Source organism: Conger conger, chromosome 2, assembly GCF_963514075.1.
Source record: "Conger conger chromosome 2, fConCon1.1, whole genome shotgun sequence".
NCBI lineage: Eukaryota > Metazoa > Chordata > Actinopteri > Anguilliformes > Congridae > Conger > Conger conger.
The window spans coordinates 55,912,257-55,934,427 of record NC_083761.1 but is presented as its reverse complement, the minus strand read 5'-3'; the positions used below and the strand labels follow the sequence as shown (position 1 = coordinate 55,934,427).

Genomic DNA, 22,171 nt, shown 5'->3' with positions numbered 1-22,171 from the left:
ACACAATCTGATCAGCTCAGGTTAAATCGGCAATGCAGCACAGCACTCTAGTGGTCATCAGAAGAATGTGTGTAATGACATCCCTGTGCCGTAACTAATGTGAAGATGTGGTGAAAGAAACTCTGACATAAAGCTCCAGATGTTACTGGAGCAATTTCAATTACATATATATTGTTCACCAGTAAGTGCCATCATTCAGCAACAGCACTTTTGAATTATGTGCTACAGTCTTCCAGATGTCTTTCAAAATCTGCAAGGAATGTCACAGAATGTGTAATACCCATTCAGACAACATGAAAAAGATTTGATTAATCCTCTCTGTATTGAAAGTATGAATGAATGAATGAATGAATGAATGTAAGAATGAATTAAAAAAGACATTCATAATTATAATACTTCCAGTGTTGCTGGTGTGCGTCTTCTGACTTATTACACGCATTTGGCAAAATGTTAGAGTACTTAGAGTGTGAGAAAAAGCTAGTTTTAAACTAAAAATGATTTCATAGGTTATCTTGTGTGTGTGTGTGTGTGTGTGTGTGTGTGTGTGTGTGCATGTGTGCTTGTGCTTGTGCTTTGCCTCGAGAAGAGTGGCTAAACAGCTAAATTTAAATGTGCAAAGGTTCAGACATATTCAATGAGACTATATATAATATTTACAACTAAGTGAACTAAATCAATTATCGACTATCTGAAAGGGCGTGAATACTACTATATAAACAAGTAAGGTATCTCATATTATCATATTATAAGGTATCTCGTATTATACCCATCCTTATACTCCCATGAAGATGTACATTATAAGTGCTTGGGTATTTATTTTATGTTCAGGCCCAAGTCAAAATAGGAGTGAGTATTCTCATTCCCTACACAGCCACTCTCTCAGAGCGTTTCATCAGGTAGAGATCAAGTGTTTTGGTGCTATGCTGTTATCAGGAGTCAAACCACAAACCTCAGGGAAACTAAAATCAATGACTCTACAATGTAATCTACAAGACAAGTGACCCATGGTGACTCTTATTAACCCCAACCCAGTTTGTCCTTGAGGTGTTGCAGGACAATGCAGCCCACCGGGGAAGCACTTGGCCCAAAGACAGACACTTCATTCCAGCCTCTGTAACACTGTCCTAGCTGAACATTTGTGGGAGAGCAAGTGATGAGTCGGTCCACCACCAGCCAAAGTCTATCAGTGCATCAGTATGGAAATCTCAGTGTTCAGGACAGTAGCCAAATCTTTTCATTCGGTTTGGCTAGTCTAGTCTTCAGCGCTTCTTACATGGGCTTCAGTGGATCATTTTGCAGTTATGATAAAGCGGAACCCAAATATGTATTCCTGTAAAATGAGCATACAGATACTGTGCATGTGAAGCCAGGTATGAATGAAACACAGCAGAAAGGAGTAGCAGAACTAAATATACTTTTAATTAAATCCTGCCAGAAATAACCACTCTTATCTTTTAGTTGTGGTAACACACAGGACTGAAACTTAACAGAAAGAACAACAAACATTTATAAATCTTATTTGAAAACCTGTTGGATAATTTCATTAAAAAATACATGAGCTTCATTGTTTACATGAACAGCCACATCTTCTGTAGTCCTTGTCACTTTCTATTTTGCTCATGAAATAATATAAATGTCAGTTCCAGAGTTGTTTCTACATTTCTGAACAGAAAGCTTTCCAGTGTGTTTTCAGAGGCCATGTGCATTTGAATGTTCACAACCTTTATACTCCTGAATAGAATAACAACCATTATACTCCTGAATAGAATAAAGCCTTTGGATTTTATGTTTTTTTTAATCTCTGCCTATTTCTGGACTTTTTCTCTGTATTTGTACTTTCGCTGGTGTAGGGGTCCTCGCACGGGACTCCAAATTATGTAGGGTCCTCGCACGGGCTGCCAAATAACGCAGGGATTTTACTCTCTACGAAACCGGGGCGCCAGTTAAATGTTGTGTAGCAGTATAACTGCAAAAAGTAATCAGTCTCATAAAATTACTATTATCAGAAATATCTAACCACAAATTTAGTATTTTAATTAATAATTAAAATAACCAATATTAATGATTAAACATACCGATAACCTGAAGGTTGGAAGTTCTTCGAAAGACTGCTTTAACTCGGCTCTCATGTCTATGTGATTCCAAAATGGACACCGGGGTTTAATAAAATATATTTATTAAACAAACATACAAACACATAACAGATAAACTAACGGAAATTTAGTTGGGTAAATTAGTAGGTTAAGTTAGGGCGTGTATGTGTGTGTGTGGCGAATCAATTCACGTACATATATATGCAGCTAACCAAACACATTACAATGGTAGGATGGTAAATACTGAAAACACAGATTCACAAAAACAGTTAAGACTAAACTAAACACTGGCTATGCCTGAATGTTTGTTCTCTTACTGAGTCCATACACATTGGATCCAAAAGACGTGCTGTCCTTATAGGAGCCGCGATGGTGCTGTGAATGCGTGTCCTGGAGAGATGCACAGGCTGGGGTGTTCCTGTCTTAGCAGCACGTTGTCGTCTGATCCACTGGTCCTTTTCCAGGTGTAAAAGTTTGTTGCTGTTTCGTTGTTGAGCTTTATTGGGGTAAACTGATGTAGCGTTCCGCGTACAACAATTTCCACTCACGATAGGCCACGTAGTTACCGCGAGGTAACTGGGTGTGTCCGTAGGCCTGGTAGTGCGCTGTGCAGCATTCAGCCTCTGTCCGAGTCTCGGAGCAGATGAGCTGAAGCGAATGGCCAAAAAGGGTGCGTCGAAGAGAAGAAGCAGAAGAGGCAGAAGAAGCAGAAGAGAGATCCCAAGAAAGTGTCTTGCTCTTATACGGGACCGTTTATTGCTCCCGCCATTACGGGATTGGCTGAACCAAGTTAGACGTCATTCGTGGTGGACGTCGCAGAATTTTCCTGTGGGAATGTGGAAGTTGTAGTCCCTACACTGGTTTGGTCTGTCTTCTTGTTTTTTTAACTCTTTTTACCCTGTATGTACCTGTCTGCTTGGATAACAACCATTGCCTGTTTTTGGATTACGTTTGGATCTTCCCTCTGTGAATAAAGCCTGCCTTCTTCATTTCATCCCTGAGTCTGCTCTCGGTTCCTCTGTCCCGGTTCCTGGCATTGGACTCCTCCTTGCTCTCATTCTCACTACCTAATAGCTGCCTGACCTTTTTACTTCAGTACCAAAACTAGCTACAAAACAGTTACCTGGTAAATGGTTGGCATTTATATAGCACCTTTATCCAAAGCGCTGTACAATTGATGCTTCTTATTCACCCATTCATACACACCAGTGGAGGCTCCTCCATAGAGGTGGAGGAGGCCTGGCCTCCCCAATAATTTGAGAGAAGAGAGAGATTTAAAAAAAACAATAAATATATTTATTTTATTTATTTATTTTAACAAAAAACATATTTTTTATTTTTTATATTCATATTATTTTAGTTTTGTTCATAAATCTAAATTTTCCCATGGCTAAAACCCAATATTGCAATTGTAAAGCAACAGGCCAGATTTCCCTATCAGTTTGTATTAAGGGAGGCCAGGCCAGGCCAGGCCTCCCCTAGGAAATGAGATTCTCATAGAAGTCAATGTAATGCATTTTTTTTCATGCCAATATGTGATTGGCCAGATCACTGAAAATGGGTGGGCAACGGAGGCCTGGCCTCACCATGCATTGTGTCCAGGGCTGAAAGATTGACATTTTGTTCGTCCAATCACATGCTACTGGTTCATTTGGAATCAACTATCCTTTCCTTTCACAGAAGCCATTTTGAGAATTCGCTAGTCACTTCAGTCAAACAAACACTCGCCATAGAGAACACATAACAGATAAAGAGAACACCCCTGGCTATCATCCCTGGAGTTTATAGCTCATTTGGCCAAACACTTTTGCTTAAAACTACCTCGGAAGTCGGCGAGATTCTAGCGCAATTTGAGATCTTGGGCTGGAGATATGCAGATTCCAGATACTAGGGAGTGAGAATGACATTCAATAGGTCATGTTAGACACCATTTGGGATTTATTGAACAGTTTTATTTTTAATGTAGTCCATTTCGTTTTATTACAAGTCAATTTAATAATCTTCCATATCAAATTACCGAATTGTTGCTCTGTGAGGAAATTCACTCTAAATACGAATAGAGTGCTGCCCTCTAGTGGATAACGTTAACGTTAGATAAAGCCAACTGGAACCATATTTTTACATATTTTATATTAAATATATTGAATAAAACTACATATGATAAAGAAAGTGTTATCTTATCTTTTTTATATGCTAAACTTGATTAAATTGGTGATTACATGTTGAAGCTGTAGAAGAATGAAAAATGTAAGCTAAACAAAATTGTTTTTAACTACATAATTAAAATTCCTGCCTTTTACACATGTTCACTTGGCATTTATATTACATCCAAATGTCATTTCTCAGCTTAATTATCAGGCAGGCTCATAGACTTACAGCAATGTAATTTCTTCAGGAAGGCACAAGGCTAAGCTCTGCACAATGAATTTCATCAGCCAGAACTTTCTGACTGTAGCTTACACTCCAAATAGTATGCCTTTGGCCAGCACAAAGACAGATAAGAGAACAGGGAACATTCCATCGCGAGTGAAGTGAGCAAGCGGAAAAAAATGGCCTCCTCAATTCTGGAAGTCACCAGCCTCCACTGATACACACACTCACGGCGATTGGCTGCCATGCAAGGTACCAACCAGCTTGTCAGGAGCATTTGGGTGTCTTGCTCAAGAACACTTTGACACACCCAGGGTGGGATTCGAACCAGCAGCCCTCCGACTGCCAGACATCACCTGAGCCATTGTCAATCGCAACATAAGTGTGACACACTGGGAGACTAGTGCAAGGTTTAAAAAGTGAGCAACCATGAAGCTGATAAGTTTGTTGAACTAAGGGTTTATAAGCAGATGTCATACAACATTTGCATATTGAGTTATTTACATTTCTTGTCCCATATGTGGAGAACCCACAGCACCATAGTCATGTATTGCTAGTGCAAAGAACAATTCGCACTTAGATACAAATGTTCAACAGCATTGAATGCTGGGGTTAGATGGGGTCTTTCATGTAGACAATAGTTTTCTAAGTGTCATGCCACAATGCCAAAAAATAAATATTTGTAGGAAATTGTTCAACTAAAGACAAATGTGTGTTGAATTGGACAATAATTAAAACTCCTCACATGCATTAAAGCAGACCAACATTGAGTATAAAGCAATCAGAATCTGTTATTGGTCACCTGTTCTACTGTATGTTAAACACTCTGCCCTGTAATGGAATATGGAAGTGTCTCCTTGATATCCAAGGAGCAATTTAAATTTGTGAAAGACCCATGGGATGTTTGGAGAAAGTTCTCTATAAAGCATGGACGAAATATTAAAATCTTAAATAACTGAAGTGAAATTGGCCAGGGAGGCCCAAACCAAATTAATACACTTTAAAGTGTTTAATAGCTTCCTCTGAACCAAAGCCAGTGTGTATAGATTCAAACTCCTTGAGTCCTTCTTCCAATAATAGTGTTGGCCTGTTTGTGACACAAATTACCCTGAAAATTAATAATTTATTGTCATTTTGGAATGAGGTAATCATCACAGAAGCAAAATAGCTATGGAACCAAGCCACAAGAGAAAATAACTTTGATATGCCAGTCAAGTTGCCACAGAACAATTCAGTGAAATAAATACAGGTCTGGCTGCTCACAGACACACTAATCAGATGAGATCATTGATACAATACGCTGCTACGGCATGTAAATTGTGTTCCTGACCAGACTGGCAGTGGGAAACTGTTACTACAAAAAGAAAATACTATAAAATGACCTGCAATTCACTACATGTGACCTTTACCGAAGTTGCATGTGTCCAAATGGCGCACTACTCTAATGCAAAAATAAGTAACAATGAGAAGAAACTGGATATGACACCCACTTTAAATTGGCATCAACATTTGTTTTTATTCAAAATCTATGTATAGAAGTGGAATAAAAGATGCCTGATAACATGACACGTTCATTTGTTTTCTTGTGTCTCATGATTTCATCTGGTCTAATGTCATAACGGGCAAATCTCTTTACTTCAATACTTGATGTTCAAAGGACATTACCATTACAGATATACATCTTCCACATACATACATATTATTTTGCTTTGCAAAATGGAAATGAGGATGCCTTTAGCCACATCTAGGCCTGCATAAAATGCACTGTGGTCAGGGACATTCAAATATTTGAGGACATTTTGACTTTCTGAGTCGCTGGGGATTCTACTTAATTCCATGATTCTGAATGAAGTATCAATAACACTGAAAAACTGAAGCCATATAGAACATCTAAATCATTTATTGCTCATAATTGTGCCTGCATAAAATAATAATAATAATATTCTTTGTAAATATTTCATTGGATGTGCAGTCTAGCTTTATTATTTTAATGACCTCTCTATGTGGTGGAATACACATTTAATTAAAAATGATGGATATGTTTTTCCTTATAGTATAATATGCTCAATTAAATAAAATAAAGATTTAAAAGCCCCTAGATCCTTCTCTCAGCCACAGCACCAGTTTCTCACGGCAAATTTGATGGCACCAGTCTATTACAAACTTGACAGTCAATCGTGCACCACTCCTGGCTGTTCAACAGTTGGAGGATATTCAGATCAGAAGATGACTAGGAGCAGAAATAGAACCATACCGCCCTTCAGCCAAGAGAAAGGAGTTCTCTCTGGTGACAGAACTACAGAGATAGCAACTGATTTCATGGCCACTCCATGGTTGAGATGGCAATCGGAGTCCTCTGCATGAGTGCAGCCTCAGTGCTCCTCCAATGTCTCACCACTCACAAAATCAGTGGTAAAATTAGCCTAAAAACATACCTCAACAACCTATATTTCTGAACCATGCATTCCCGGAAAAGAAGAGCTCGTGAAAATAAATTTATTCAAAGCCAATGGTTTACAACACACACTACATTACCAGGTCACAGACATACTAATCATATTATTTATTAACATTTTACTTGTGTTCTTGAACAGACTGGCAGTGGGAAGCTATTACTGCAAAAAGAAAATACTATAAATTAAAATGACCTACAATGCACTATATGTGACCTGCAAGGTTGGCAGTTCGATCCCCGGTGTAGCCACAATAGATCCGCCCAGCCGTTGGGCCCTTGAGCAAGGCCCTTAACCCTGCATTGCTCCAGGGGAGAATTGTCTCCTTCTTAGTCTAAATCAACTGCAAGCTGCTTTTGATAAAAGCGTCAGCCAAATGACATGTAATGTAGAAATGTTGCATGGGTCCATGGCAAACTACTCTACAGAAAAAAGAAGTAACAATGAGTCAAGATTAAAGACACTGGATATGATACCAGAGTACAAATTTGTTTTTACAAAAAATTCACATATAGAAGTCGAATAAAAGATGCCTGCAGGTCTTCACCTGTATGTGAGGGAAAGCAAACCTGAACTGTAATGAGTTAAACCTGAGACACTGAGATACTCAAACCACCCAGTCTGCCACCAACAATCATTCCACGGTCAAAGTCACTTAAATTGAACTTTTTCCCCAATTCTGATGGTTTATGTGAACATTAACTGAAGCTCCTGACCCGTATCTACATGACTGTATGCATTACACTGCTGCCACACAATTGGCTGATTAGATAATCGAATGAATAAGTAGGTGTAATAAAGTAAAAATGTTCCTAATAAAGTACTCGTGAGTGTATATGGAAATTGTCTGGATTGGTCAGTGCACAGTCACAACTTAGTGCCATTAACATATGGAAACTAATTTAGACATCCCTTTTTGATTATGTGCCAGTGATTAGCCTCAACATTTCTCAACTGCCTTTGCATCCTCATAATAGAGCCCATTGAATGTATATTGTGTTCGATGCTACCATCAGCTCTCCTGATATTCATATTGTTTTTTTCTAAGCTGTTCTGAGCAAGATGGAGTGCGGAGTGGAACAGAACAAAATGGGCAGGAGATAATTAACAAAACCGCCCTGTAGCGTAGTGGTTAAGGTACATGACTGGGACCCACAAGGTCAGTGGTTTGATCCCCAGTGTAGCCACAATAATATCTGCACAGCCGTTGGGCCCTTGAGCAAGGCCCTTAAGGATTGTCTCCTGTTTAGTCTAATAACTGATGCCATTAATGTCATTATTTTGACCAGAGGACCACAAATGTATGAGATATTTCACTTACATTGTTGACATTGATTTTGATAGTGTGTACCTAATTTGATGCTTTGTGCAGTAAATCTGATTTGTAGCATACTATGAAAGCAAATGTTAAGAGTGTACGTAAGTACAAAGTACAAAATACAAAGGACCTGCTAATACCTCTCCCCATCTGGATCTCTCCATTTCCCTCGGGGATACCACACTCACGCCGTCACCCAGTGCAAGGAACCTCGGCGTGGTGATGGACAGCAGACTGTCCCTTTCCGAGAACATTGCGGCGGTGACCCGGTCTTGCAGGTTCTTCCTATACAACATACGGAGAATCCGCCCCTTTCTCACCCCCTACTCGACCCAGCTCCTGGTCCAAGCGATGGTTCTGTCCCGCCTGGACTACTGCAATTCCCTCTTGGCTGGCCTCCCAGCGTCCGCCATCAGACCCCTCCAACTCATCCAGAATGCAGCAGCTCGTCTGGTCTTCAACCTTCCCAAATACTCACACGTCACCCCCCTGCTTACTTCCCTCCACTGGCTGCCTGTCATGGCTCGCATCAAATTCAAAACATTGGTGCTAGCCTTCCAAGCAGTTAAAGGGTCTTCCCCAGCTTATCTGCAAAAAATCATCAGACCCTACACCCCTGCCAGACCTCTTCGTTCAGCCTCCACAGGCCGCTTGGCACCTCCCCCTCTCAGAACCTCCACCTCACGCTCACGACTACTGTCTGTTCTGGCTCCACGGTGGTGGAACGAACTCCCCGTTGAGGTCAGAACTATAGAATCTCTCCCCACCTTCAAGCGCAAGCTGAAGACACACCTCTTCAAGCAGCACCTCTCCCCATCCCTCCCTACCTCCCTGTGAACCTTAATTGTTGTCTCTGTGACTTGCTTTGTGTATCGGTATTTTTAGTTGGCTAGGTAAGCAGTGTTTGGATAGTTAACTTTGGTAACTTTTGCTCTGTTTGTTTGTTTGTTCAAAAAAAAATAAAAAATAAAATAAAAAATAAAAAATAAATAAAAATGGCCCTTGTCCTTATCTTTGTTGTACAGGTAGCAGTTGAAATTGTACTTACCTCTAGGGTCTTTCAGCGAACTTATCCCTGGTTATGGGTATGCACTTTGTTGTACGTCGCTCTGGATAAGAGCGTCTGCCAAATGCCAATAATGTAATGTAATGTAATGGTCCCTAAGTATGAACACATTTTTGAGATTAGCAAAGCTGTCTGACATTTGTGATGTACAAGCAATTCCCCACATCAATTTTCACTGCACCCTAGGAGTAATAATTTAGTTTGGAGTGGCTCGGTGCCAGAAATATTAGGTTCGGAAACCTTTTTCACTCAACTGGAGGCAGCCTAGATTTTGTGCAACAAAAACACATCTTTCAGTGAATATCTATGATGTCATGTACAAACATTTGAACACCTGATACTTGTCTGTATATGTATATCCATGTAAGCTCAATGAGCACTTTTTGGGTATTTATGAGACCTATTTTTTATTCTTATTAAGTCTTCTTCTGCTGTGTAGCCTACTCACTTAGAGGTTTGACGCATTGTGTATTCAGAGATGCTCTTCTTCATACCACAGCTTTAATGCATGGTTACTTGTGTTACTGTCACCTTCTTGTCAGCTTCGACCAGTCTGGCCATTCTCCTCTGACCAACAGTCATTACAACACATTTCTGTCCGCAGAACTACTGCTAACTCTCTGCAAACTCCAGAGACTGTTCACTGTGCGTGAAAATTCCAAGAGAACAGCAGTTTCTGAGATACTCAAACCACCCTGTCCGGCACCAACAATAATTTGATGGTCAAAGATCACATTTCTTCCCCATTCTGACATTTATTCTGAAAAACAGCTGAACCTCCTGATTGGCATGCTTTTATGCATTTAGGTGTTGCCACATGATTGGCTAATGAAGTATTTGCATTACTGGTACCGGTCTACCTAAATAAGTGAGTGTATATGCACATTATATGTTTAGAATGATATCGAACATGTTTCCAGAAATACAGATTTACCAAAGTAAAATGATTTACCCATACAGTATATTGCTTTAATCCAGCACAATCCAAAAATAATTGCAGTATATTATTACATGAGCGGAACTACTGTTACACAGTATTTCTAAATAAAAGCCAGTTACAAGACTCACTATTTGTAATAGCACTTGTACTGCATCAGTATTCTGTATCACATGACTAAATCATAAATTTACAATGTGGGATTTTTGAAAGATTTACAATAACAAAACACAAAAGTAGAAATGAAGGTGCAGCTGTAATATATCTGCATATCACTACTTGACAATGAGGTGAAGGAAGCTTAAATATATGGTAACAGTATTTACGTTTCAGAACATAAATATAACAGGATATGAAAAATAATACCATCTCTCTGCCAAGCCCTATTGGCAATTCTTCAGGAATAAGAAAAGAAAAAACAGGTTAACCTAATTCTGAGACATAATGCTGACAAATGAATCAATCTTGGTTTTGATAGTCTTAGTGGAAACAAATATATCAGATGGTGAATGAGGAGGATTATGTTATGTGCTATTATCCTGCTTGTTTTCACAAGAAGGATTTTAGCAGAATAGAGCCTGTTGGAGCCATTATTCCTAGAAGGAAACCTTTATGTTTTGTGTGTTACTTACCTTTGGCTGTGGAAAGGAAAAGAGCTTGATTAGTGTCATTTGATATGTTGTCTTTCAGTTGTTGAAGCCTAGCCCATAGTATATGGTAGTTTTCTCATGTTATGCCACCCACTGGTCAGGTATGGCTACTGCACTTAGAGGTGTGCACCCCTTGGGTCAAGGGTTAAAAGTAAGATGGCTGCCACCAGTCAGTGTGACACATGTGAACAGTGAATGAAAGCATGGAAGCAGGCCTCTCGGCAAGATAAGGTTTTCAAGTGTTATACAAAGGCTACCGGAGCATAAATCAAGCATTATATTTTATTATATTTGACATCATTTAGAAGGCAGTTTAAAAGATTAGTTTAGTTTTGTGTATCAACTCATCTACCATCCATAACCCGGTGCTGACCACGCCTGAAGCAACAAATGGTGAGTCAAACAAACACATTGAAGCCCTGCCAAACCCTGCTTGTTGTAAATAAATGAAGATGAAAATTGAACTTAAAGTTGAAAGCAAACACTGGCAATGTCACAAACAATGGCACAAACTGAGCCTCTAATAGTAATGTGATATAGGCTGCAGATGTACAAAGAATGGCTAAAGACAGGTACTGTATTCTGAGCCTGTGAGGTACTTTTTTAACAACATAAAAATGTATATGTAATGATTATTACTTTACATTATGGAGAAATGTATGTTATTATTTCTTCTTAAATTAATGTAGATCTGTACTGTATGGCATTATTTTAAAGTGTTGTGCTTCTTGCTGGAGGTTTAGGATTATAATAGAACCGTGTTATGGAGAATCTGACGTGGTGGTTCTGTGAAGAAACCCCCGAGTAAACAGCTTTCATCTGTCTTTAAAGATACCTCTATTAAAGCCTGATTAAACTTTAAAAGAGTTTCTTCAGCCACCCCATAGCATATCAAAGGCCACAGCTGTTCTTGGGATATTAATAGTATTAACAATTTAGTAGGAATGCGTGCGTACATAATATGCCTGGATGTCTTTGACTAAATGCTAATTTTATCATGATTTATGTTAGAAATGAAAACATTTAGATGGGTAGAGTTTTGTGGCTTTAATTGGACCCATACGTTGAGCTTATTAGCTAGCCTGCTTTAACTGAGAAATAGCTACAGTATAAAAACCCAGTTTGAGCAATTTTTCTGTAGGATTGGTTGAGATGTGATCTGTAATGTCTACCTTTAACCATTTCCATCTGGTGAATGCTTTTATTTTGTGTTAGTAAGAAAAATATATTACCGTACACATACACCTTTGTGACACTTGATACTCAACTGGTAACATGATAGCAAGCAAAAAACGGGCAGTTTTGCTTCATTTCTTTGAAGACTATTTTTTGGTTTGCTTGACTCTCAGGTTTGATACTGTTTGCAATACAGTTAAGTCAGCATTTGCATGACTTGTTTTGGTTTGTTTTATGTCTAGCTGTGAGGCTAGAGCCAGGTGTAGCCATTCTGTAGTATCTAGTCTACCAGCACATTTCGTTTTTATTTAATGGCATTAAATGGAATTCATACATGGGGATGCACCTCATACCTACTGTGAAATATGGCAGTGGGTCATTGATGTTTTGGAGATGGTTTGCTGCTGGTGGTCCAGGGCCATTATTTAAGATCAATAGCACAATAAAATCAAAGGAATCTGGTATCTGGTTGCCTCTGCTAGGAAGCTGGGTCTTGGTCATACACATCAAACTCCACATACAAATGGTTAATTAAAAACAACAACCATGTTCTGCAATGGCCATCTCAGTCTCCAGATTTAAATCCCATGAAACACCTGTGGTCTGAACTGAAGAGGGGAGTATCACAAGGATATCAATGATTCTGAAATGTTTTGCATGGAAGAATGGTCAAAAATCCCTCCAAATGTGTTCTCTAACCTTATTGAAAATTATAGGAAAATACTTGTGGCTGTCATCTTTGCCATCGTTGCCTGGTTTAATACGTTGTGTTTGCACAGATTATTAAACCAGGAGTGCCAATAATTGTGGAATAGTTGTGGGGAAATATATATATATATATATATATATATATATATATAAAATATAAAACTTGTTGATTCCATTATTTAAAATAAAGCGCACTACTTTACCCATGTTGTAAAATAAATCTTATGTCAATAACAGTTTTTTTTCTTTTACAACACTTTTGGTGAAGATTTACCAGGGGTGCCAATAATTCTGGAGCTGACTGTAAGTATTCAGACCCTTAATTCAGTACTTTGTAGAGGCCATCTGACAGCAATTACAACTTCGAGTCTTCTTGGGTAAGTCTCTACAAGCTTTGCACACCTGGATTTGGGAAGTTTAACCCATTCTTCCTGGCAGACCCTCTCAAGCTCTGTCAGATTGGATGGGAAGTGTCTGAACTGCCATCTTCAGGTCTCTCCACAGATGTTCTATGGGGTTTAAGTCTGGGCTTTGGCTGGGCCACTGAAGGACAGTCAAAGACTTGTCCCAAAGCCACTCCAGTGTTGTCTTGGCTGTATGCTTTGGGTCATTGTCATGCTGAAAGGGGAACTGTCGCCTCAGTCTGAGGTCTAGAGCAGGTTTTTTTTCAAGGACCTCTTTGTATTTGTGGAGGTGGTCGTGTAGCCTTTACCTTTACCATGCTTCTCTATTATTGTCTTTCTGATCTCCTCAGACAACTCTCCTTTACTTTCTCTGGTCCATGTTCAGTGTGCACAATGATACCAACACAGTGACTATTTTTCCCCATTTAAATAGGTTGAATGACTGATTACAAGATTGTGATTATGTGTGATACTAATTAAATAAATGAAGTCGTTTGAAATATCACAATAATCCAATTATTTATTATCTTTTCTAAGGTGTACCAACAAATGTGTCCCGGTCATTTTCACAACTTCTTTGCTTTATTCTATGACATACCAATGCATGCAAGTATACATGCAAACAAAATAGCTTTTAATTTCATCACGTTTCAGGAGGAATAAAGCATTCCACTCAATGAGCACTATTAGGTATTTGTTAGATTTTTTTTCTTCGTTTTACTGGTCTTCTGCTGCTGTAGCCTATCCACTTAGAGGTTTGACACATTGTGCGTTCAAAGATTCTCTTATGCATACCACTGTTGTAATGTGTGTTTATTTGCATTACTGTCACCTTCCTCTAAGCTTTGACCCGTCCAGCCCTTCTGCTCTGACCTCTCTCATTAACAATGCACCATTCTCTGTCTGTTGTGTGTGAAAATCACAGGAGAACAGCAGTTTCTGAGATACTCAAACCATCCTGTCTGGCACCAACAGTTATTCCAAGTCACTTAGATCACATTTTCCCCATTCTGATGGTTCATGTGAACATTAACTGAAGCTTCTGAGATGTATCTACATGATTGTATGCATTGCACTGCTGCTATCAACAAATCTGACCACGTCTGTATATTTCAACAACTTTTTTTCTCATGTCTTTTAGAGTTTCCTTTGATCATGGCATACCAAACCTATGAATGAGTCTGAATTAAAGAAACATGAGCTAAAATACCTCCATAGCAATGTGAACCACTAATAGCAAATTATACGAATTGTTCGACTACAGTTTACTTTTTTTCACAGGGTGACTTGGGTGTTTGATTATTTATTTCATTAAAGAAATTAAATAGCAATTAAAGAAATTTATTTTCTAATATTACATTTTGTCTAAAGATATGGAACCAAATACAAAATAATAGAGGAAACCAGGAAGGGGGGAAATACTTTTACATGGCGCTTGTAATGCTACGAAAAAGCATATGTTAGCATATGTTACATATAGCATCGTAGTAGTAGTTGTAGTACGACACAGTACCCTTCGACTTTCTTGCAATTTTGCATGTTCATGTGTTTCGAAAACCTCTGAGACCTGCCAATTTGCTATGGACTTTAACCCCGTCGAATTGCTAACCAGGAAGCGTTGAATCATTCTAGCCAGGCGAGTCTATGAAAGGAAGCCGTTTCACCTATGTCACCTAGTCAATCCAGGAAATGTATATCCGCTTTATCAACTGGAAATGTAGCCCTTTGGAATAATCGCTTGTCTACCTTCATAATTTGATATGACGGAGATAAAAAGGTTTGTTCTAATTTACTCAAGTACTTTAGCGATCTGTTGGCGAACAGTTTTCTGAAAACCAAGCAGCAACACACAAACGTATGTTTTTTTCCCGATAAGTGATAACTACTGTAGCAATAATACGGAACCGTGGCTGGTTAGTCAACCAACTGGACAAATTAATTAACTTTTTTTGAGACAGTGCCCTGAAATGTCTGTCACGATTACTCATTTTTGTGTTCATTAGTTGTTTTATTAGCACTAGAAATGTCGAATTGCAAAATACCTTTTTAGAAGTTGAAACACAGTGTCGTGGTGGTGCTTTTGCGAAGAGTGTTTTATTAGTGACATGCAAAGCGTTGCTTTGTTAAAAAACGAAAAGCACACCAGTAGGCTATTTGTAGAAATATATCCGACGGATTTATTTCTCCGGGAAGTATTATGTAAAGCGGACTTAAGACTGCTGAATATTAGCACTTTTAAGCTGATATGAGCCTTGGGCTGCGACTGTAAAAGGAAATTAACACACTCTTTTTCAGTTTCGCTGTGAACAAAATACAGTAATTACAGTTGCAATTGTTGATTTTCATTGCCGGTGTAGACGTATTTGTCAGAAGTGAGACCAACGTTGAATCGCATGAAACTAAAGGCCAATATCTTTTCCTCTGAAGAACATTATTTGCGCCGGCATATGTTATTGTGTACCAATAATACCTCTTCCATTTGGAATTATTTGCAGGGACTGGACATCAATTTATATCCCCAAAGAAAAGTCATTTTGTCCCATTATGGTTTTATTTACTTAATCAATTTCAAAATGACATAATTCATTTTGCTATTACTGCTTCTGCAATACCACTGAAGTGCCATTGCTTTCTCTTTATCAGGCCACGAGTGCTTAATTTAAGAAATGAGAAAATGAACTTTGGGGGACAAGATTAAGTCTCTTGACATTTGTTTCTTTAAGACTTTTCCAAAGTCCACTTTTTAATCTCAGCATTTATGTTGTTGCTTTTTCTCTCTGCAGTTCTTTGGAAGAGATGGTAAACCACAATCTCCCCAGGGTGACTGGGGCTTCGGCAGATGACATTGCCTCTCAGCTCATCTCGGCAGCGTTTCCCAGGGATGTGAATATGATGAATCTGACCATCGTTCGCTCTGGAAATCGGACCATCATGAAGGGGGACCAGCTCTTCCTGAACACCACCACTGCGCAGGCCCTTTCGGGGATCTTTGTCTGGTCAGCATTGCTCATCACCTGTCACCAGGTGAGACCGATGCTTTTGTGTTTCAGCAATTCTATCCTCGGCTGGGGTCTTTTTCACATTGCCTCTCCCTATCATGCCAACCTCCCCTTATTTATTTTATTTGTTTATTTATTTATTTATTTGTTTTACCTGTGTCTGGTTTCACATTGTACACACAGGGCGCATCGAGCGCACTAGTGACCAGCACGGAGTGAAAATCTGTTGTTTGGCCTGAGGTGTATTTGAAGTGTTTAAGTTTGTGTGGTAGCTATAAATGTACTGGGAAGCCACAAAGAATTGCAGTGGAAGCAGAGTTAACAAACCATAAAAACAGCAGAGTGGCAAATAAAAGGGAATTTGTGTCAGGTAATGAGAGTCCTGAGGGTTTGGATAGTCTTTTTGCTGCCACCCTTGCTTTCCAGTTGTGTGGGAAGCATAGCAACTGACTGCCAAATGTTACTGTGGTGGGTACGGTAATGCAAACGCATGCCAGACAGACAAGTGAGTTGTTCACTCAGGCGTGGGAACACTATGAAACGATCACACGATGACCCCCCCCCCCCCCCCCCCACCCTCCCTCTCAGGACTTTATCTTTTCAGACACCACTAGGATTTTGGTTATACCGCCCCAAAAAATCTGTATCTGCTTGTTTGTACAAGCTGTGTTTGTACTGTACCGGGTTGTCACAGTGGCAGAAGAATGCTGGTATTGGAAAGGTCCGTCCTTGACCAAAGTCGACTGCACAATAAAGCTGTAAGGACTGCTGCCCCTGATAAGAGCACAATGCAAACATGAAAATTATTGATTCAAAAGGACCTCTAAGCCTTAGCGCTAAATAATCTTTAAGTGTACAGAAGTTTTCAAGAATGGTCCATTTGAAAGGATGATGTGGAGAAACCTGTTTTTCAGGAAATCTTCAGGTTTCTTTTCAGTTTACTATCACACTGATAATCTTGGTGCTGACTGAATGCAAGCTTTAGCCTAGTGCCTCGGGTACATGACTGGGATGCAGAAGGTTGGTGGTTTAAGCCCCGGTGTAGTCAAGATAAGATCCCTCAGGGCTCTTGAGCAAGGCCTTTAATCCCGCATTGCTGCAGGGTGGATTGCTCCCTGCTTAGTCGAATCAACCGTAAGTTGCGTTGGATAAAAGCATCAGGTAAATTGTTTATTTATTATAGATTTCCCTGAGCTCTTTAGGACCCTACATGATGGCATCTGTACTGTTGTTGTGGCGTGTGATGTGTGCTGATGAGTAAGAAGGAGAATAGTGTGGTATCCACCCACTCATTGGGAGGCAGATCAATTCATATTGCATATGGCTCCTCTGGATGATTGCCATTAGAATTTTGTGCCTATCTTTGTGCCTATCACACTGATAAATTGCTGACGGTATGATAACTACTACCAAGTAATACTAATAATAATGCATTATAGTAATTGTGAAAGTAATGCATTGAACTGAATCTATTTTGTATGTCAACTTGCACTGTTTTTTTCAAAATGAAATGGAAGCTACATATTCATTGATGCTTATCAATGCTATGCAGGAGCATGCATTACTGTAATTAGCTTTACTTCACTCTGCCTTTCCATTGCTTTGTGTATGTAACCCCTCTTTCATTCAGTGTGAAGTGATCAAGTAATAGAACCACTGTGGCTCACGAACGGTGACAAAATGTGCCTTCATTTTGTGAACAACTGTTAATCTATTGCTTCAACTGCCTTGTTTAATGTTTCATGCCACATGCTTATTGTTCGTGGTTGTTTTCTTATTGCATTGATCCTTAGGGCTCTACTACTCTCCACTAGGGCAACAATGCAGAAGTGTATTTGCTAGTTTGAGACCCACACAGTCATTTTACTATCCAGCGGCCACATTGTTTAAACAAACTTTCAAGTGAACTTGTTGCCCATCTGGGTGGGTCAGTCTTAAGATGAGGTCTGGTCAGGTGTATTGTTGACGTATTGCTATTTGGATGCAGCGGAAAGTGTTTGCGCATTTGACCACTAAAAACCTGGTCTTAAGTCATGACAAAGTTGTTTCATTGTAAATTTAATGGTGTATAAATAGGAGGGTGTACAATTTGTATACACCTTCCTATCTGATAAGGCCAGTTTATATTCCAGCGACAAAGTTTTGCTGCAATAAACAACGTGCAATGGATGAACGTTATACCCCGGCCTACCTGTGGCTGTATGGACAAAGGATTGGGAGATGATCGAGGCAAGGGTCCATTAGGCAACCACATACCTGTCTCTCAGGGAAGGGGGATATCGCCATAAATTGCATTTGTCCTGACAGGCTGTAACAAACACCTGTCACTTCCTGACAGATGAGCTGAAGACAAGTGCCTGCTGTTCCTATGCGCTCCCTGTTGCTGTGAAAGTTATGGCTGCGCTACATTTTGTTTACGAGTGGGTTGTTCCAGCATCCCCTGAGTACAATTGGAGACTTACCCCAATCTGTCGCATGTTCGGACATACACTCACCGAGAACGAGGCTTCAAGAGGAGAGGGGCCAGATTGGTCAAAGCTGACGGGAAGGTGACAGTAATGCAGATAACTACATATTATAACAGCGGTATGCAGAGGAGCATCTCTGAACACACAACGCATCATAACTCTAAATGGATAGGCTACAGCAGTAGAAGTCTAGAAAAATAAGTCTAATAAATACCAAATAAAGCCTAATAAAGTGCTCGGTGAGTGTACATTCAGACAGCCCAAGCCTTGTCGGACATGCCAGTGAATGCATTCAATTCCCCACAGCACCCGCTAGCCAAGAATGGGTAAAACATGAGTTCATGGTGAATCTCGGTGACATTGATTGCATGCACATGCAACTGTGCACCCCAGCAGAGAACACTTATACATGGAACTGTAAGGAGGCCCACTCCATCACCATCCAGTTGATTTGTGATGCTGCATGTATACTGTACATGTATTCAATAATCATCCTGTATCGAGCCAAGTCTCCTTTAAATTGGCCAGCTCTGTCATTCCCGCAGTCTTTCTGGGGCCCCCTGTGGAGGTCTGGCTGTTAGGGGGCAATAGCTGTACATTAACGGCCTGGCTGATGACACTATATGTCATGTGTAAAACAGAGTATTTATTCAATCCAAACTCACACGAACATTCACTGTAATAGGAGTGAAAATGTGCTTCAGATGTTTGAATTAATTAGGTGGAACACTACAATGCAGCCCTCATGAAACAAAGGTTAATTCAAATTTCACCCTTTTTTACAGTTTTTATTTTATGCATGTATTTAACTGATTGGTTTTTACATGCTGCACCAGAATCACACCTATTATTAAGTGCCTAATTCTGCCCGTTTGAGCCAAGTGCTCAATTTGTCTTCTGTTAAAATAGCAAAAAGTGCATTTGCACTAATTGCATTTACACCATGCACTTTAGACCTTACAATAAGATGGTGTCCTATAAAATAGAGCCCTAAATATGCTTTCACATTAATACTTTCAGGAAAGTTGAAACTGGAAAAGCAGAAAATGCTACAGAAATAATGAAGTGGGAGATTTGCAATACAAATGTAATAACTTAGACCCTTTTAGCAGACTGGACATTTTTGCTATTGTAATACCCAAGTAATAATTAAAGAATATATTTGATGTTCATTTACAATCAGAATTTACAATTCATTCTATGTGTGTTTTAGTGGGAAACAAAATGAGCAACAATAGCGCTTCTTGCATGAAAACTTTAGGGGGTTTCACAAGGTGCCCATAAGCAGATGTCGGGGGGGCGACATTGGCGGTACGAGCAGTCATCTGGCAATCGGAGGGTTGCCAGTTCGTTCCCTCCCTGGCTGTGTCGAAGTGTCCCTGAGCAAGACGCCTAACCCCTATATGACAAGCTGGTTGGTGCCTTGCAAGCAATTACCGTTGGTGTGTGAGTGTGTGTGTATGAATGGGTGAATGAGTAGCATCAATTGTACAGCACTTTGGATAACGGCACTATATAAATGCCTGCCATTACATTACATTAATGCCATTTGGCAGACGCTCTTATCCAGAGCGACGTACAGTTGATTAGACTAAGCAGGAGACAATCCTCCCCTGGAGAAATGCAGGGTTAAGGGCCTTGCTCAAGGGCCCAACGGCTGTGCGGATCTTATTGTGGCTACACTGGTGATCAAACCACCGACCATGCCTGTCCCAGTCATTTACCTTAACCACTACGCGATAGGCCACCATTTACCATTTACCATGCCAGACAGTCCCTCTTGGACCCATCATTGCTTAGCAACATAGGTTGTTCAGATGCATTATGAAAGGTGTAAATTATGGAGGCATTGTGGTCTATACTGAAAGAAATTCATGTCCGCTCCAGATTAATTTACTAAAGTTTTGTCAGCGGTGTTGGGCAGAGACCAGCAACAGGCACGACCAGCTATTTCCAAGAAGAAAGAGGTTTTATTTGAGTCCAGGGGCTCATTCCAATCACAGCCTTTTTTCCTTTCCTCGCTCCTGACCCGGAAATCGATCGAGCGCCGCTATCTCTAAGAACATCCCAATCCATTAAATGTTCCTTCTAGGAGCTAGAAGTAGAAGTTATGAACTCCCAATCTTTCCTTTGAGCGAGAAAACATCAGCGCCTCCTTTGCAAAAGTATTTTTTCGGAAAGCCCGATGTATAAAAGATCGACCTGTGGATCCACCTCTCAGGTATGTACAGTCGTATGAAAAAGTTTGGGCACCCCTGACAATTTCCATTATTTTCATTTATAAATCATTGGGTGTTTGGATCCGCAACTTCATTTTGATCTATCAAATAACTGATGGACACAGTAATATTTCAGTAGTGAAATGAGGTTTATTGGATTAACAGAAAATGTGCAATATGCATCAAAAAAAAAAATTTGACCGGTGCATAAATTTGGGCACCCCAACAGAAAAATCACATCAATATTTAGTAGAGCCTCCTATGGCCTCTAATGAGTGTCTGGATCCTGGATGAAGGTATTTTCGACCATCTCCAGTTCAGTTAGGTGTGATGGTTGCCGAGGATGGACAGCCCGCTTCAAATCATCCCACAGTTTTTCAATGAAGTCTGGGAACTGAGATGGCCATTCCAGAACATTGTACTTGTTCCTCTGCATGAATGCCTGAGTAGATTTTGAGCAGTGTTTTGGGTCGTTATCTTGTTGAAATATCCAGCCCCGGCGTAACTTCAACTTTGTGACAGATTCTTGATGCAATTTTGATGCATATTGCACATTTTCTGTTAATCCAATAAACCTAATTTCACGACTGAAATATTACTGTGTCCATCAGTTATTTGATAGATCAAAATGAAGTTGCGGATCCAAACACCCAATGATTTATAAATGAAAATAATGGAAATTGTCAGGGGTGCCCAAACTTTTTCATACGACTGTAACTGACGTGGCTTTGAACTGACGTTTGAAGGAGCAAGGACATTCCATTTGCCTAATTTGCGTTTTCTCAACTTCCTCGTCTTCACTTATTTTTCTTTCATCTTTTCCTGTCCTCTCATGAAAAGAAAAGAAAAAAGAGGAGAAAAAATAAGGGATTGGAATGAGCCCCAGTACTTACTTAAGTGAACTGAATCTCTACCATATTTTATCAAAAAACGTCTTGCTAATATATACATCAAACATAGAGTGGAATATAACAACATACATAATCTACTTCTGATTGGTACGTGATTAATACAATAGCATAAAGTACAACAAAGTCAATGATTGGTTAGGTCTTATCATATAGCATGCATATTGGAGGAGTGTGCAGTGACCTCTATCGCTTAAAATCACACAAACCGTTATTTTTATTATTTGGTCTCCCAGAGTCGTATGTTTTCCAGGATTTAAGATGAAGTGTCCCTTCTGGCTCTCTATTGATACGATGGGCCGTATATCCTTGAGCCTGGGATGCAAGTAGGTCAAAGGCCACAGGCCTGCGATGTGAGGGAGAGAGAAGGAGGGAGAGAGGGAGAGGAAGAAAGACGCGTAC

The 22,171-nt window shown here is 39.7% G+C and overlaps 1 protein-coding gene across 3 annotated transcripts in view; it reads left to right on the top strand.

Moving 5' to 3' along the window:
• Window positions 1–11,010: 11,010 nt before the first annotated feature.
• LOC133121638 (transmembrane protein 184B-like) overlaps window positions 11,011–22,171 on the top strand; it is a 35,459-nt gene continuing 24,298 nt past the window's right edge. The window contains exons 1-3 of one of the 3 annotated variants that reach the window (XM_061230955.1): window positions 11,011–11,280; window positions 13,040–13,074; window positions 15,959–16,199. In XM_061230955.1, coding sequence (XP_061086939.1) covers window positions 15,972–16,199 — 228 coding nt within the window. In that variant the 5' untranslated portion in view covers window positions 11,011–11,280; window positions 13,040–13,074; window positions 15,959–15,971. Of the gene's footprint in view, window positions 11,281–13,039; window positions 13,075–14,626; window positions 14,953–15,958; window positions 16,200–22,171 lie in introns of those variants that run through there. The other 2 variants (XM_061230956.1, XM_061230954.1) reach the window with 2 other exon arrangements.